At 40.7% G+C, this 16,683-nt stretch overlaps 2 protein-coding genes across 6 annotated transcripts in view; one reads left to right on the top strand and one right to left on the bottom strand.

The window, feature by feature from the left end:
• Positions 1-501, top strand: part of acss3 (acyl-CoA synthetase short chain family member 3) — a 29,133-nt gene extending 28,632 nt beyond the window's left edge. Inside the window, exon 16 of the mRNA XM_068306656.1 lies at positions 337-501. Coding sequence (XP_068162757.1) covers positions 337-420 — 84 coding nt within the window. The 3' untranslated portion in view covers positions 421-501. The remainder of the gene's footprint in view (positions 1-336) is intronic.
• Positions 502-637: 136 nt separating this feature from the next.
• ppfia2 (PTPRF interacting protein alpha 2) overlaps positions 638-16,683 on the bottom strand; it is a 124,529-nt gene continuing 108,483 nt past the window's right edge. For 2 of the 5 annotated variants that reach the window (XM_068306651.1, XM_068306652.1), the window contains 15 exons: positions 16,425-16,555; positions 15,920-16,101; positions 15,412-15,502; positions 12,238-12,319; positions 11,683-11,883; positions 9,320-9,382; positions 7,668-7,700; positions 7,405-7,580; positions 7,184-7,281; positions 6,855-7,030; positions 6,335-6,403; positions 6,000-6,156; positions 5,737-5,793; positions 4,119-4,210; positions 638-2,165 (listed from right to left, as the gene is read on the bottom strand). In XM_068306651.1, the coding sequence (XP_068162752.1) occupies positions 4,152-4,210; positions 5,737-5,793; positions 6,000-6,156; positions 6,335-6,403; positions 6,855-7,030; positions 7,184-7,281; positions 7,405-7,580; positions 7,668-7,700; positions 9,320-9,382; positions 11,683-11,883; positions 12,238-12,319; positions 15,412-15,502; positions 15,920-16,101; positions 16,425-16,555 (1,575 nt within the window). In that variant the 3' untranslated portion in view covers positions 638-2,165; positions 4,119-4,151. The remainder of the gene's footprint in view (positions 2,166-4,118; positions 4,211-5,736; positions 5,794-5,999; positions 6,157-6,334; positions 6,404-6,854; positions 7,031-7,183; positions 7,282-7,404; positions 7,581-7,667; positions 7,701-9,319; positions 9,383-11,682; positions 11,884-12,237; positions 12,320-15,411; positions 15,503-15,919; positions 16,102-16,424; positions 16,556-16,683) is intronic. The other 3 variants (XM_068306654.1, XM_068306655.1, XM_068306650.1) reach the window with 2 other exon arrangements.

The raw sequence follows: 16,683 nt of genomic DNA, 5'->3' as shown, positions 1-16,683 counted from the left end.
GCAAAAGAAAGTTGCTGAGGGGAATTGTTTTCCTCTACCCCGTGGAAGGAGTTCCAGCCGCTCAGAATTTAAGTAATGATGATGCATTTGCAGGCCCTGCATTCATTAACTAGAACAGAGGGCTCATTTTCAGTTTAATCTTTTCATAGCGACTGAGTCCGTTTTCTGTTGATTGGGTACAATAAACGGCGAGAGAGAAAACAACTCTTAATATACGTAGCTGTGTTTACACATGTACAAGGTTCCCATGGATTTACCCTCATTGTGTGTACTGTCAAATAAATGCAAGATATCCAATTGTATAATAATTTTATAAATGCTGTTTTTTCCCATTAGATCACTCCAACCATCGAGGACCCTGAGGTGTTCGTAGACATCGAGAAGAGGGTAGAAGAAGTTCGCAGGGGCGTAAGAGACTGAGAAAATTTAGGTTGGATTATGTGCTGCTATCACAGTGCTGGGATGAACTGAGAACTGGAAGTAAAACGAATGATTATTTTTTTTCTGACTCAAGCTGACGATTCAATTTTACCTAATTTCTTTTTACAGTATATGAATTGTGTCAAATCTGTACAGCAGAGTTCATCATTACATTTATAATAGTGAAGGAAAATTTGCTTTTAAATATTTTTATGTAAATAATAATGTAATGATATAAAACAACTGTACTGTACCTCGTATTTCCAGCTGGTGAAGAAACGTGAGCTGCGGAGCTTTAAACAATTCTGAATCAGGAAGTGAACACGACTCATTCACTGACAGTTTTTTTTATTGACAGTGAAATCTTGCTTGCTCACCACTGAGTTTAGACCAAAGTACAAGAATAAATTAAAAAAAAATGGACACAAAATAAAAATGATTCATTGTTCGTGCAAATCGAGGATGTAAAAACAAATGAAAAAGACTTGTTTGAGTCGTCCATCAGAAGTAACTAAAAGACGGTTAAAAAGGGCCGTACGATAGGCTGCCTTGTAAAAACTCCGACAGAAACAAAGACTCGACAGTTACACCAAGGTAAGTCACAGCAAGCAACGGGTTTTTGTCATTAAAAGTCACCTCACTTCAACATGGTCATATACACTCTACGCACACTATGAGCTAAAGCAGTCTGTCTTTCGGTTATTTCCTCTGCTCTGTCGATGTGGTGTCTGAGGGGTGGGGGGGAAAAGAAGGCCAACTTGGCTGAGTGTGTGTGTGTGTGTGTGTGTTTGTGTGTGTGTTGATGCATCGCCTGACAGAACATACAGTACAACATGTGACAGATTCTACGAAAGACGTCCCACTTCCTTTGTTCTCTGAGAAGTTTTTTTTGTGCAACGGCGTCTCTTGTTGTGTCCTTGGCTACCGAACAGTCCTGCTGAGTTGATGCAGTTGTATCAAAGTGCTTTGAAGTCATGTTGTCTCCATGAAATGCTTGTTTTTTTCTTGTTCTTTTTTTTTTCTCGTTTTTTTTATTTATTTTTTATGTCCATACGAAAAGATAATGAAGTCTGTTGGTGCCAGAAACAGGGCTCAGAGTGGTCTTTGTTCACCACTAGAGGACAGGTTTTAACGTAACATCCAGATTCCTCCTTTGTGGTGCAGCACTGTTTCATTATCATCGTCATCATCATCATCGTCATCATCATCAGCACAATGAAAAAAATAAAACCATAGGTACAAAATGATCTAGAGGGGTGGGGTCATATGGAGACAGTTTAAAGAGCAGCATATATTAATCTATGGTCCACTAAATGAGGTGGCAGGGACGTTTGTTTTACACAAACTCTGAATATCTTTTTTTATACATAGATGTGTGTATATATATATTTGTATTTTTTTTAAAAATGGCATATTTATATACATATAACCTACACATCTCCTGTAGAAGAAATACACAGTACATTATGTCTTGAGAAGTTACTGTACATGTAAAAGGTAGAAATGGTGATAACGGGGGGAAAGGGGGGGGGCAGCCTGCAGGACAGTTTAGCACCGGCATCTGGTGCCTACATTATGATGGGATTGGGGAGCAGGGGATTGAGAGCAAGGAAGGGGGAGATCGGGTCGGGGACCGAGAGAGGAGGGCAGGGCTTCTTGGCAGTGTGTGTTGTCAGAATGATTTATTCCTCGGCGGGTCGACCCATCCAGCAGCTCCCCCATGTTAATCTCCATTAGAACTGTACCTGAAGGGGGACAATCAGATTTTAATGAGGGTTGAGCTCAACATGAGGAGCTTTCTAATCATTCATCAGTCGGTTCAGTAACATGCTGGGTGATTCGCATACAAATAATTAGGATGAAGGATTGTTCTTTTCCCAGCTTGGGGTGTTCATGGTTTTGAAGTGTTTGGAACTATTTTTTGTAAATTAAACTGGCTTAAAAACACATCCCATTACATGATCCATGACTTTCATATTTCCATTAAAAAATGATCACATCAAAGATAAACAATTAGTGGTTATAAAGGCTCATTCAATTTCCCAATAAAATCTAACAGTAGTGACAGAATTATGATAGTCGTTCACTTGCTCAGTCTACAAAGTTAAAAAAAAATTTTCATAACAATTTCTCTTCTGTCTAAAAACCCAATGTCTTTTAATTTGTTATAATTGACGAGAAAAAAAGCAAAATCTCACATCAAAGATGTCTGAAGGTAAATATCTGTTATTTTTGGCTCAAAAAACTACAATTAGATTATCAAAATGGTCAGTCGGTTAGTACTATTGATCAACCGATCAATTTATCCAAAGTTTGAAATAATTTTAGCTTTTATTGGAACTATTTATAACATAGCTGATTTGACTTCTGAAGAACAACTTGAATCTTTGTGACATTACTATTCATCATTCCTCAACACGATGGATGATATTCTCAGAAAAGAAACATCAGTTAATAGTCTGTCTTAATGTTGCACATAGCAACACCCTTAAACCTTTGTAAGACATTAATGCCGTGCAGATTGTGTACGCTGATGATATTTTGAAGTCATCAGTCTTATGCATCTAACATAAAAGATTAGCATCAGTGTCGATCAGAGAAGCTGTCCACACCAGCTGTATAACTACTTGTACGGTGAAAGTTTTGGACTCATAATCTTAAAAAAAGATGAATCTGAAATACATAAATATGGGATGATGACAACAGCAGCTTAGGACTCTGCAGCAGATGGATCAATTAAATCAGTTTCTTATACACATGTACTGTAGCAGAGATCAATGTTTTGCACTCACTTCGCATTGTACTTCTTTTTTGTGCTGAGTGGGTGTGCTCATAAAATTAAGCTGAGGAAAGTATTAAACAGGCTGTGGGGTATTGCACAAGATGAGGAAATGTTTGGGAATCATAACATTATGAAGGTATAACTCCTACACTTTCCCCTCACTGAGTCAAACCCTCTGCTTTTACTTCCTTTTAATCTCCCCTAACCTCATTTATTTTCCTAACACTCATATGACAACCCCCAGTCACAGCACTTTATCATTATTATCTGTCTGCTGTGCCTCTAACCTTATTGCTTCGTGGAGGCTGGCGGTGATGCTGGAACAACAACATTTTCTGTTACACCTTTGTGTGGATACTGAGAGATGTGATTAGTGATAAGTAGGAGGAGATATTGAACCAGCTTTTTTTGCTGTTTAACGACAAAACATTTTGATGCTGAATCTGTCAGGTTTGGGATCTTGAGTCCTTTGGCCGACCTCTGACTTTATTCTCTGGACGGATATGAGGCTGATCTCATCATTTATTCAGTGTTACAAATAACTATATTAACATGGTATAAAGTGAATATTTAAAGTCATAAGACCAACAAATTCACATTCACAGCACATAATAGTAAAGCCTTTAGACATTTGAAAGATGCAAAACAGGCAAAGGATGTAATCAGAATTTGTCACTGCACTCCGCTGTGTAACTCTTACTTTGTAATCTGCAAAAGTCTCACAAAGACAATTTCTAGGAACCTTGGCCAATCATAATAGTGTTATAAATGTAATGTCTTCTATCACTTCATCACAGCTACCTGGCAACACCAAGCAGATGAGACCAATTTTTTCTCCCTCTTTTCTTTCATCCAGAAAAGTGCTTCCTTTGAAAGCTTAGTGTTTGACAGAGCGAGAATCTATTGTGTTACATACAGCGTACAGTTTAAGGTCCCTCTCTTCCTCCTCTCAGCAGGAGTAGGTTCTCACCGTGGAGCTGTCCAGCCGCTGCACCGCTGAGGGTCCAACTGTAGGGGGAGACAGCGAGATAGAGACATCTTTCAAAGCCGCTTCGTTATTAAATGAAACCAAAGTGAGGAGGCAACATTCCTCCACTTGTTCAACACCTCAACCACGTGCCACAAGATCAGCCAGATCACAAGCAAAACACTGTCCTTGTACAAGTACTGTCAAGTTGTCGTATCGTGCACTCAAAGGGCATTTGGATGTTTGAGTGGATCGACACCAGTGACGAGGTTTTTGGGTGTACTGTGGATGTCACAAACCAGGGAGTACAGTTAATAGACAGGGGGACACAGGGAGGCCATTTCAGCACCATCAGGAGCATCTTGTTAGAGGAGAACATTGACCGATGCACACGGATGATTTCCAGTCATGCATCACAACTTGGATGGAATAAGACGAAGCTGCCAATATGCTCTGCATCCTCTTAAAGGATAATTACTAGGATATTACAGCGTGGATATTTGGCTTCGCAGTTGATTCCTGGAAGCAAAAGTTCTGTCAATTTAAGGACCACATTTTCAGCTATTTGGTGCTTCTTTCTCTGTAGATTTAGGTAGCTCAGGGAGTTGAAGTAGTTCAGGTGACTTCATGTTCAGTGGAAACGAGGCTTAAAAATGCACAAGTTTGAACATGCAAACTAAATCTCTTAAAGACAGTTTCAAACAGGTGAAAGCCACATAACTAGTCAGTGAGTGAACATTTTGTCAGGTTCTGCCCATCGTTCCAATTACACCAATAACTTTGAAGGTGATTGCTGAGACCTGGGTGTGCACTAAAAGAAGGAACTGATTTAGACACATTATCACAAAGATTTTAAACCTGCAAAATAACATCTTAGTCTAAATGTCTAGTTGTAAAAATAGATTTTCCAAAGTTTTTAATGTGCTCTCTTTCTCCCCTACACAGAGTGTTATCTAAATGTGGTTTAATTGTTTGAGTTGTTGTTTGCCATGTTCGCAGATCTCATCAATCACATTGGGCACGTCGTTATCAGAATAAATTGAAAAGATGGCCTAAGGAAGTTGTAATGATCCAGAATTATCCTTTAATGAAAGCTTACTTCAGCCAGCGTCCTCCTTTAACAACAGAGGGATGAGTCATGACACAGATTAAATCTCTGAGACATCCAGGATGTCTAAACCTCCTCATTCAGACCGACTTATAAAGCACCACTCAGACACCTTTTTTTTTTGCTGCTTTATCACTGAAACTTCAAGGGTTGGACCAGCAAGCATGGGTCCTAATCCATAACTTGAGCACCTAGCATTTACCACCAGGGTGACTGAACATGACAATTTTGCAAATCTGCAAAACAACACCCTTGCAGTTGGGTATCAGAGAGAAACTCAAGAGTAACAGAGAGAGAGAGAGAGAGAGAGAGAGAGAGAGAGAGCACAAATAAAAGGAGGGATACAGAAGACAGGTCAACAGAGACCATGAGAAGAGGAGGAGGGAGAATATGTAGAATATTAATACATAATACATGATGGGCCAACAAGCCCAGGACCTTCAGAGGGACATATCTGACCTTGGAACCAATCCAAATACATGTCGTCAGGACTGTCATCCAGCGCCTCATAGAGGACTGCAGAGCAGCCGCCAGAAAGAACAAGAAAAATCATCACAACACAGCGAGGAGCAGCAACTCCTGCGCTCACTTGTGGTTGCTTTCATCTCATTTCTGGAAATCTGATGTACCATTCAAAATATCACCGAGTGGTATTGAAATAATCTGTGAGTGGGTGAACAGAAGCGACACACGGGCAATGAGGTGCAGTGACGTATGCTCACCCTCAGGGGGCAGTCTCCTGGAGTGACCGGACGTCGTGGTGAGACGGAATCCGGCAGGGAGCGTCTCTGCCGATCCGGGCATCATACTTATACCATGAACGTCTCGGGGTGGGAACTGTCTCCTCCACGATGGACCTCTGTAGTCTTTGTCGTCACACTGATGGACAGGAGACGGACAAAGATAGTTGAATGAACAGAAATAATTCCGGGAATTATAACTAATGATTTTAAGACACATAGTTTAGCATGGAAACTAAAGTACTTGCTATTAAACTAATTATGCTGAATATTAATATGAGTGGGCCGTCTGTTTTATTGGCAAGGGTTGAGCTCACCTCATCCAGTCTCCTGTCAGTGCCCAGCGCCAGGAGATTATTGTACTCTCGCTCCAGAATCTGACGTGCCTGAGGATAAAAAAAAAAAAACCCAAAGTGCAACACGTCCCGATTTGAATGAGGCCAGCTATTTTTAGCAGAATGACAACAGAGGCAGCTGACATATTACGTTATTTGCGCTGAATACCCATTTTGCCTGTTTATAGATGGGATGAAGAGTGGAAATTCACAGGGCAACCTGCCAGAGTGACAGTTGGCCGATCTGCATGTTCTGATTTAGAGTCGAGCAGCTTTTTGAAGGCTGTGATCAGCATACATTTACTTTTCAACTAGAGCTGCTGATAGATAATGTACTAGGCCCATATTGCGCTTTGAAATCTTTAAAGAAGACAAACGCGCTGACTTGCCTCTCATTTTTGGCAAACTTGGGTCTATCCTTAGTTCAAACTCAAAACCTTTTTCTTACTATCCAACACTTTTTTTCTGTTTTGGAAATTTGAAGAAGTTTTTGTTTTTATACCTGAGTGTTTTGGTTGGGGATCTGGAGGAGTAGCGCCAGGCTGCTGTAGTCAAAGTTGTCATCCAAGGCCACCAACGCTCCATGCACACCACTCTCCAGCAGGATATTAGCGTAGTCCCTGAGGCCTATGCTCTGCACCCAGCGGATGACCCGCTCATTACTCCACACCAGTACGTCTGCACACACCCACACCCACACCCACACCCACACACACACACACACACACACACACACACACACACACACACACACACACGTACGTACAGAATGTTTCATTCGCTGCATCTCGGATTTTTATGTTGATTGCTTCTATTTTTGGGTAAGCTTGCCTCTCATTTCATGCTGGCTGTGTTCCCTGCGTCTCTCCAGTTCCTTCCTGTCATAGTTGAGCTTCTTCAAACACATGATGCCATATTGTAAACTTGTTCTGGTGTCAGAAAATCACACAAGAAAAACCCTGAAATACTTTAACTTGCAGGCCCTAAGTCAAAATGACCGTCATTAGACGATGTAAATATAAATCACACAGGAATCTGAGGTAGTTACGTACCTGTGGAAGCTGTCTACCATCTTGAGGTGCACCCTCAGGTCCTTCTTTGTGAGGTGGTCCAGCATGCGGGCGTCCACCAAGCACTCCATGAAGTAGCTGCGGTACTGAGGTAGTCCTAGACTGGGCAGCCACTCATTTCCTATCCACTCATGGTTCATGTCGCCATAAGCTAGAGTCTGAGAGAGAAGATGTGAGAGGAAACCAATCTATTAGTGGATGCATTTCCATCCTCATTCTAAAATATAACCTGAGTTTCCTCTCACCTGTGCCCAGCTCCCCTCGTCAGACTGTGACTTCTGATTGAAACACAATTAAAAGGGAAAAAGAAGAAGATTCAGTAAATCCAGTGGCTGCAACCAGGTAAATGCACCAGGTAAGTAATGATAATCCATGCTTGATTTTAGTTTCAGGCTCACAGTCCAATAATTGTCACAAAGACATCCTGCTAAATGGGTTTCTTCTGCCAAAAGTTGTGTTTGGTTGTAAAGGAGTTGATGACATTTCTTCTTTCCAGCCTCTGCTACATTTCAACAGAGTAGCCTGAACTGAACAAACCCTTAAGCAAGGAATAAAAGGATTACCTGTGCAAGTTAAAAATGAATGAGATAACAAGTGATCCCAAGCAGTTCTCCAAGTATGGTACCTCCCTTGCATTATAACTACGTCAAGCAGAATAGTTTGATTCTTTGAAAAGTTGACAGTGGGTTCTTTTGAAATTGTGTGTGGTGATGGACAATTTGAAACGTATTCTGGTCTGGATGTAGAGTTTGGGTCGCTTTTTCAATTTTTTAGGGGAATTTTTTTTGTCCAAACATTTTGCCACTGTCGTGAACAAACTGGAAAAAATAACCTGAACCAAATTAGAATTATAGTCTAAATTGGGATTATAATCCAATCCAGAACATAAAATATATAATATTAACAAGAGGCACCAATATGTCATTAGGAAAATGCAGACTCTGTGTCTCATAAATAAATTCCATACATATGCATCAGAATGAGGAATATGGTAATATTACTTAATCTGGACATGAGGCTAATCAAAGTCAAAGAGACGTCATCATATTGACATCACCCTAGAGTTGAGCGATGCAACTACAGTAATTGTGGATCTCCTCGAGGTGATACTAAATTAATTGCATGTGTTGTGCCAAGGAGTACACTCTTGTCTTCTTTCAGAGACAAATTAAATAGCTGAAAGGGCTTTTAGCGCGAGGAAACTACTTTGCATTTGCACAGGTGTCACAGGCGTATGTGGTCTCTGAGTGATTTGAAATTATTCTCAGCAATGCCTTAGAATGGAGAAATTGGTGGTAAGTGCTGTCAAGTAAAAGCGACAACATGAACATGAATTTGTATTTCTGCAAGATAAAGATACTAATGAAGCTAATTTATAATACCAAATAAAATGTAGCGATGATGACTAATTAACTGTCCTTCATGACACATAATTAAATAAAAAAAACCTGTTAGAAACAGATTGACAAGGATTTAAGAGAATAAACATGGCTGCACATCAGAAGTGCTGCTTTGGAAATTCCAACTCAAGCTAACCTGAAGAAGCAAAATAGACTTTATTTATGGTGAGATCTGGTTTGTGGTAAGTTTTGTGTTGTTTTATACTCAGGCAGAAATAACATAGTAAGTCCGAACATGAACCCATGTGACCTTCAGACTAAATCTGCAGTATATAGGGTGTAAACATATAATAACAATCAGAATTACTTGATGAAGGCTCCTGTAACTTTTTAATTCCTAAGATGCTGACAGAACAGGAAAGGAGGTAAACGACACATGCCTTCTGAACCAGTCACCACCCAGATCTCTCATCCTGCAGCATCCACTCATACTAAAACACAGACGACTGACAGAAAAAGGAAAAGGAAGACGATGAAGAGAACACAAGTGAACTGACCGTCTTGGAAGGGGCTGCCATGGTCTCCATCTCCTCATGGGTCACCCATACATTGCCAGATGGCTACGAGGGGCAGAACCCAAGAGACAGAGCAGCAGCAGGGTGGGTAGTAGAGGTAGTCCGGAAGGAGGGGCAAGCAGTGTTAAAGAAGAAGAGCAGCACCACTGTAAGCCAATAGTGTTATAGCATCACAGTCAGATCATGAACTGGTCCCCCAAACCCACCAGGGGTCAAAGGGCGTATGAAGAGGACACAAACACAACACACGACATTCCAGTTTCAGCATACAGTACGGATGACACACACAACAAACAGCTAGCATGCAGAACAATGAGGACTGAATAAATTAGCACTGTTACCACACACAAACCCCACATTACTCATCCCTACCATTTTCAATGCTGAGGGATCTCCAAAACCATATTCCCATGAACACAAAAGGTGTTTACAACGCATCCAGGGCTGTGATTAATATTTACTTATTTTTTTAACAAATCTGGGATGATTTCCTCCAGTGATGCCTAAAAATAAACTTCATTTAAAGAATGCTGGCTTTTATTTTGAAACCTTGCTGTTACCTTAGCAGCAGTTCAAGTTGTCGTGAGCCAGAAAAAAAACAATCTGAATGGATTTCAGCAGCCATGCTGCTTCTGTCTTTCATGATAGGAAGACTCACCACATGCAGCCTGTGATATTCTCCCGTTACCCCTGTCTCTTTTTTTAAAAAATCAGATGTACTAGAGTTGTGTTAAGTTACAATTGGAGCAAACCGAACCTCCTCTGCATTTGCTGCAACCTGATAAAAGAAAAAAAACCCCTACAATTTACATTGTCATAAGACTGTACTCTCATTCTCCTTAATGACAGGGATATACCCAACACCTTTAATTCTACACTGACACCATGCTATCGGCGCTTAGCTGTTTACACATGGCTTTAAGTTCAACTTAATGGCTAAATGGAAATTCCTTCTCAGGCTCATTTAATGACTCTGAAGAGTGGACCGCTCCTATCCACCGCAAGGATAGAGGATATGATCGTAGCGGAAGACACAAAATAACCAATCTGTTAGCCTCTCAGTTTCCTTCATGTCATACACATTCCACCATTTTTAAAAGGTCTATTAATCCCCTCTGTTGAGTCGGAAAGTGTGACGACGGGCCCGTCACACTTGGTAGGAGTTTGTGATTGGACATGTTGAGTTGCATGCTCTGTAATGAAAGCTTCATGAGGTGTGGAAATGGAGCTAAGTGTTAGATGGCAGGGTGAGATAAAGAGGAATTAGGAGATAAAAGCGTAATGCTGGTGTTATTTTACAACAGATTGAAGAGAAAACGCATAGGAGGTACAATGATAGCACTGCTTAGATAGCACTGAGATGAAAAAACCCTAAATTTAATGAATATTCTCAGTTGGGTTTATGAAACAGTGCAAAACTTTTCATGTCTTTGTGATATATGACCTGTATTGTTTGTGCACCATCATCATAAAAGCTATTAGTCTTGTTCTGCGGTGTGAACAATCACTGTCGTTAAGGAACAGCAGAGTCTATGCAATTATTGTGACAGGAGGGAATTATGAAAGGGACTCGTCTAGAATAATTGCAGGGCTAAATAACAGGACACACGGGAGCAATGACTCCCGCTATAACATCCACTCATCATAAAGACAAAGATTTAAAATTGTCAAGATATTAATGACAGAAAAATGTATTCTGTCTGTATTCACCGAGCAACTATGTTTGCTAATCGCCAACACATGTATCACTCATATCCGCAGGCGTGCATGTTGGCAGAGAAGAAATTCAGTCATACAAACATTTGTCAGAATAGATCTGGAGGCTAGCATTTCTTATTTTTAAACAGTAATTCTGGCAAAATAAAAATAGATTGATGCAAACAAAAGGTCAAAGTGGTAGTTTTAATTGGAGATCAAGGTATCATTCTAGCCTTGCCAGACTTAATTTTTTGTGAAAGGAACTATTTCAACATTTTTGGCCAAATGGTTTCACTTTGTTCTATGAGAAAAGTGATGCCAATTTGAGAAAAAGCAACCCTGTTAGCTTCGCATAAAGGCAAATTAACCAATATAAATGAATATTTGTATGGGTTGGGTTGCTGGGCGGTTGATTCATTTCAAATTTCTAGAAGTGTGGCCAGGCCAGCTGTTTTCACCTCTTTTTCTGTCTTTGCAGTGAACTAAGCTAACAGGCTACAAGGACTTTTCTATTGAACAGACATCTGATTGTATTTCCCATCAATAAAATGACTAAAGAAATTTCCCAAAACCTCCTGATCAACTTTGGGGAGAAGTTAGTATGACTAAAATTCCAGTCTGCATTCACTATTTTCTTTACAACTCACAGTTCTTGAGGTGGGCGGGGCCGAGGGGCTGGTGAGGGAGACCATTTCCTGGATGGCCAGTCGGAGCTTTAACCGGTGCAGAGGGTTACTGATACCGATCTCCCTTTGGATCTCAGTGTCGGACAGGGCCGACATGATGGCTCCACTTTTCACATTGGCGCGGCACGCCGCTACATACCAGGCAGGCATTCCCAACCAGAGCTTGACCACGCAGAGAGGAAGAGACAAAGAAGGAAAGGATGTTGAGTTTGTTTAATTGATAGTTGTATTTTCATCTCCTTTCTGAATTTCGTTGTTTTATTAGCTATACTATTCCATTTGCCGAAACTTTTTTTTTTTTGTGTTTTAGCCAAATAAATTTTTTCCACTCACTTGTCTCTCATGGCTTTTTTAAGATATTTCATAGCAAAAATGGCATTTATGCTAACTTAAGTAATTATAAAAACGTAACTTTGACTGAGTAAAATGGAAATATGAGCAAGAATGGCAAAACTCTTGCACCTTGGTTAAGTGGAGTTCATTTGCAACAAAAAATCCACCAATAAAATCTCTTACCTCAAGCCAGGCTACGACTGTGGGACCATCCCATTGGGCGAAAGGTAAACCCTTTCTCCTGGCCTCCTCCAGTAGCTCGTGTCTGAGAGTTGAGGGACAGAGGATACCTTGAATGAACACATGTACTTAACATCATAAGAAACACAAACCTGCTTGCTCTGATGAAACATAACACCCTCTCTGATTCTTTCTCATCCTCACAAATCCCATAAATTATAAGGTGGACAGAACTGCATGTGTCTAGTTCAGTACTGCTCACATTTTATCTCCCAGACCAGTCTGTACACATCACTGAAAAGGTCCGTTTTATCATTCACGTCATTGTTGCCAGAAAGCACAACACACAACTGTAGCTAAACTCACAGACACACACTCACATACAAGCTTTGTATTCATGAGAGCATTCACTCACAACGTTCAGCACGTCCTTAATCCTGATATTAACATGTGTCCTTATCGCATGTTCTCTCAACTACATGATATATTTTATTATTTCGTGAAATTTAAGGCCATGAGTAAAACAATAAAACATATTTTAGATACATATTGCAGTCAGATTTTATTATAATTTTAATATTATGTAAACATTTAATACAATAACTAATTTAAACAATATTACAGGTATTATATGTGTACTTTTGGTTCAAATACAACACCGTGAGGGGACTGTGCTACAGTATCTTATGAATAAAGCTAATATAGGCACAATTATCCCCATCCAAGTTCAGCATTTCAGATCTTGTCCTGTTGAGAGAGCTGCAGCTCTCTCTGCTACTTTTCTGTTTACGCAGTTGTTTTTTTTCAAGTAACTTTGTCACTGTGTTCCATGTTTTATTTTGGTAACTTTAGAGAGGTGAGTGTTATTTTGCTTTGCCCCACTCTGAAAGCTGTTCGGAGTGGCGGTGCAGATTTACTCGGCGTGATGTAAATTGGCAAAAAGCTGGAAATGGAAGCTCCTGGCCTGCACAGAGCTATTTGTGCTGTGTTGTATCCTACCACACTCTGACACACACAGAGAACTCAAGCAGCCAGACAAACGAACACACTCGCTCTAGCATTCCAAAAATAATACAGTTTTAGTTTCGTGAAGACATTTCATAAAAAAAACAAAAAACAAAAAAGCAACCCATTCCCTGAGTATGCCATCAAAGAAGTTGACATATGGAAAGAGAGGGCTTGTAATAAATATGATTCATGTAACGCTCCCAGCGTTGAAGGCCTCAGTACATTGAAAGGGCACTTAAACACAGCATACATGACATACACAAGCCTAGATGGACAGAGGAAGTGTGTTCATCCAGACACAACCAGGTACAATAACTCTCTTATCTATCCAGCACATGGATACAGAACCCATGTTTTATGTTCAGGTCAGATCTAATTCATGAAGAAATACACCCACTGAACATAGCTGGGAAAGGGAAGTAAGGAAACAGTTATGACAAATCATACAAACAAAAATAACATTTGACATTCCCATAACCAGATGTTGAAGCTGGTTATTTCACACAGATAGAGACACATATACGGAGAGGAAGGTGTAATAAACAGGGCCCCGGTATTAGAAGAGGCACATTCTCTGTCCTGCCATGGATGCAGCTGCCATTTGAACTGTAAAAAGGGGGGTAAGAAACATTTTCAAATGGTAAATGAATAAAGAAAGAAAGTAAGAAAGAAAGAAAGAAAGCAGTGGTGTCATTAACAGCCATGAAGAATAGATAGATAAAAAAGATAAGAGACGTCAGGTTTGGCACTGGTCTTTTTCTTGGCAAGGACGGATGGGCGAACAGACAGGAGAGATGGCAGACAGGGCAATATGGCTGAGACAATGGTCATATCCAGGAGGTCAGTTATACATCCTCACAACTTACCCGCTTTTGTTAGAGTCAGAGGATGATGAGAGGGAGAGGAAGGGTAAGAGAAGAGAGAGTCAGAGAGCAAAGAGAGAGAGAGGGAGCGACGGGGAGACAAAAGTACACAAAATGTTAATGAGTTAATAGGCAATTAAACGGCTCTGAACAAAAACACATACACACACACACACACACACACACACACACACACACACACACACACACGCATGTCTCACAATGGGCACTCGTTTACGAAAGCATCTGTAGACCAGTCATCTACAAAACAGTCCTGACCAACATCTCGTGCAGCAGAGGAAATGAGAAAAGCACTGAAACACAGCAAGACTCTCTCCATGGGCTTACATTCATAATGCTCAGATACATTCAGAAATACTGTCGTTACCTCTCGAAGAAAAAGAAGAACAAACAAACAAAAAAACAAACAACAAAAAACAACACACGGACAATGAGACCACAGCGGTATTGATCGATCAAGATGCTGACATGGAATATAGTGCAGGCAGCTTAATGGCATGCAGCGTGGAAGAGGCGCCAAGATGCAAGGTGGTGGTGTGGCCGTAATCCCGGACACCGCTATGAAGAAGTCGGTGCAGTGGAGGAAGAAAACAACACATTTGTCAACATACCACGAACAATACTCTCTATTGACCGACTACATGGGAGGCAAAGTTATTGGTCATGGCAACTCGATGTGCACTTTGAGCAAATGACATTCATCATTTGGCACTGGAGCATGGCAAATGCGCGCACACACACACACACACACACACACACACATGGACACGCTCGCACGCACACACATAGTCTGTAACACTCCTGTTGAGAGATTTGATTTGGAACTTAATGTTCTGCAGGAGGGACACACACCCAGATCTGTCAGTGAGTGTGATCTATGGGGGGGGCGGGTTAGGAAACGGACATCTCTAGCTTTCAAACTGGCAAAGTAGCTTAACCGTTTTCTTCAGCCAGAATCAATAGTTTGAATTTGACGTTGCCTCTGGATAACTGAGGCTGATCTCTTCTCCAGGATAGTGATCCAGCTCCTACTATCTATCGACCGATGTGCGTTATACCACTACATACGCTACAGATGAGAGGAATAGAGATAAAGTAAATAACAGATGTGGACCCTCTGTCTTTGTGTCCAAGATCTGACCGGACTATCCTCTCTAAGATAGTGTTGAAATATATAAAAATAAAGCTGGGTGATTTCATAACATGCTGTTTCCCCTAAATATGATAAATAGCCATTATATTGAGGTGTAATAGATTTTTAATGGTGGCAATGGGTTTTGCTTACTTCTTTTTTAATCTGCGGTCCTTCTCAGCCTGAGTTCCCAGCTTGCCCCCGCCAATGTCCTGGCCAGCCATGTCTGAGTCCATCATGGTTGCTGGGATGGAAGGAGAAACAGAAATATTAATATAATCTGAATTGTGACAAAAACAAATGGAAAACTGTACCTCTTATTAACATATCTACTTCTACGCGTGGTTCCACATGAAATGAATTTAGGAGCCATCAAATATATTAAAACGCGCCAATTTTGATACACTAGCTGTTCAGGTTAATTGGCTGTTCTACATTTCCTGTAGGAGTGAGTGTGTGCGTGCAGGCTTGTCTGTGTCTCTGTGGTGAACTGACTGACTGACTGACTGACTGACTGACTGACTGACTGACTGACTGACTGACTGACTGACTGACTGACTGAATGAATGAATGAATGAATGAATGAATGAATGAATGAATGAATGAATAGCTGTAATGTCAGCATATTGCAGTTGATGTGAAACATATTTCAGGCACCCACCTTGTGGATCCACCATGACATGTCTATGTGCCAGATGTGCCAGTCTGCCTTTCTCCTTCTTGCCGAACAGACGTCCGATAGAGGATTTGATGCCCTTCTTTTTCGGCTGCTTGTGAAGGGAGTCTGAGCTGCTGGCTACACTACTCAGTGTGCCGGCCTCTGCCTCCAGAGAAGCCATGATCCTGAGGACACAAACAAGCACAAAAAATAAGATGAAATGTTTTAAATACATTTGAATTTCATGAAACTTTCCAAAAAAACCTTTCATTATCTTGGTATTCCTGGTAAAAGTGTTGTGTTTTCACCAACTTTTTGAAGCTTTTAACTTTTTTAATATTGTTACATCCTGTGGTTGAAGGTGTGTCTCATCATCAGAACCTTATTATACAGAATTAGTTGTGGAGCATTTACAAAATTTAAAGATTCTCATTCAATTGCATTTACAGCTAAATAAAAGGCTTATGCCCGTCCATCTTTAAGAAGCTTTTGCACAGCTAACACCTACCCTCGTGAGTCATTGTGCGAGGAGGCTGGCAGTGTGTGTGTCATTCGGACTGTGCGTGGCGTTGGAGGGGGGGACGTCTCACACTTGATGGTGGCCTTGTCCTCGCGGCCATCTTCGTCTACCGCTGCTATCTGTGTCATCAGGGCAGAAAACATGACATCAGATGTGAGAAATACAAACCAATCCCTTATTTATCCATTGTGTCAATATTACTGCTATCAAACTATGACTTTAGTGCTTTCATACTATCATGTTTAGA

Source organism: Antennarius striatus, chromosome 22 (genome assembly GCF_040054535.1).
Source record: "Antennarius striatus isolate MH-2024 chromosome 22, ASM4005453v1, whole genome shotgun sequence".
Lineage (NCBI taxonomy): Eukaryota > Metazoa > Chordata > Actinopteri > Lophiiformes > Antennariidae > Antennarius > Antennarius striatus.
The sequence above is the reverse complement of the archived record's forward strand: the minus strand, read 5'-3'. Positions and strand labels throughout refer to the sequence as shown.